The sequence below is a fragment of the Chrysochloris asiatica genome, unplaced genomic scaffold (genome assembly GCF_000296735.1).
Source record: "Chrysochloris asiatica unplaced genomic scaffold, ChrAsi1.0 scaffold00236, whole genome shotgun sequence".
In the NCBI taxonomy this organism is placed as follows: domain Eukaryota; kingdom Metazoa; phylum Chordata; class Mammalia; order Afrosoricida; family Chrysochloridae; genus Chrysochloris; species Chrysochloris asiatica.
The window spans coordinates 2,480,592-2,481,901 of NW_006408754.1; the positions used below are offsets into that span (position 1 = coordinate 2,480,592).

The following is a 1,310-nucleotide window of genomic DNA, read 5'->3' on the forward strand; positions in this document are numbered from 1 at the left end:
CTATGAGTTGGAACCAACTGGACAGCACCTAACAACACAGAAGTTTATATCAAGGAAATGGCTTACTCAGCTATAGAGGTGGGCATTTCCCAAGTCCATTGGTCCAGTGAAGATAGGATGCCAGAAGACAGCTAGGCTGTTAAGATGTCAAGCTGCTGAAGATACCCAGTGTTGGCAGGTGATTGAACAGGCCACTGACTCAAACCCAAGAACTGGAGGTCTGATGGCAAGCCAGACGTAAGATCTAGACCCAGAAAAAAGTAAGCTAACTTTGCTGGAGTGTCCAACACATAAGAAGCAGCCCCCAAGGGTACTTCATTTGAAATGATTGGCTGCTCATAGCAGATCTCATCATAGAGGTAATTACATTAGATCTCATCATAGGGTAAAACTATATATCAACTCTCAAACCACTGAGAACATGGACCCAGTTAAGCTGACACCAAACCTGAACAATCACATACAAAAAGTGCTATCTTTACTTTTTAACACTTTAAAGAGATCTTTTGCAGCAGATTTACCCAAAGAAACATGTACTGTTTACATGGGTGTTGATTGTGAGTCCATATAAAATGAAATCCTTGACAACTTCAACAGTTTCTGTTTATCATGACATTACTTATTGGTAGAGGGGAAAAGAAGGAAGGAAAAATCAGTTATGAGGATTTCTGTTTTCTTTATGTTGATGTGCAATCCATATTGACATTCTGTGATCTAGACACTGTAGTACACCATATTATATTCTGGAGAGGTTCTCAGGATGGTCACCCATCAGGCCAGGGGCCTGTACCACTATCATCTAGTTTGAGAATGCATGAAACTGGCTCAGGCCTGGCTGGCCCTGCTTCTAGAACATCAGCAGGTGCACACTTGCCATCTAGCCTGCTACTTCCACAAATGCCACCAACTCCTTGACCTTCCTTTCTGCCTGCTTCACTCTCCCCTACACCACCCTTACCACTGCAATAGGCTTTAAACTCTTCCAGTTCCATTCACTCCTCCTCTTCCACCAACTGTCTTTCCTGTTCCTTTACCCACCTCTGCAGCAGCCCTGACCGTTAGACTGTGCCCACTCACCATTAAAGTGTGGGAGGAGGCATGAGCACAGGGTTTGACACACCAGACACTGGAGCTAAAATGGTCAGTAGCCTTGTATCCTGCTCAATAGCATCTGCTTAGTCCCTACCTCAGCTGAGCCTCAAAGAGCTCCAGGACCTCTACCTACTGCTTCGACAGGGCCAGAGTTTACACAACAACATGGAGAGTTAGTGGGAGAATGATTGGGTCTCCCTACTTAGCAAAGTACTGCC

General features: G+C 44.8%; 1 protein-coding gene across 1 annotated transcript in view; it reads right to left on the reverse strand.

The window, feature by feature from the left end:
• The window catches only part of LOC102813119 (T-cell receptor-associated transmembrane adapter 1-like), a 68,409-nt gene extending 67,417 nt beyond the window's left edge, over positions 1-992 (reverse strand). The window contains exon 1 of the mRNA XM_006873317.1: positions 791-992. Within this exon, the coding sequence (XP_006873379.1) occupies positions 791-992 (202 nt within the window). The remainder of the gene's footprint in view (positions 1-790) is intronic.
• Between the last annotated feature and the right edge of the window lie 318 nt (positions 993-1,310).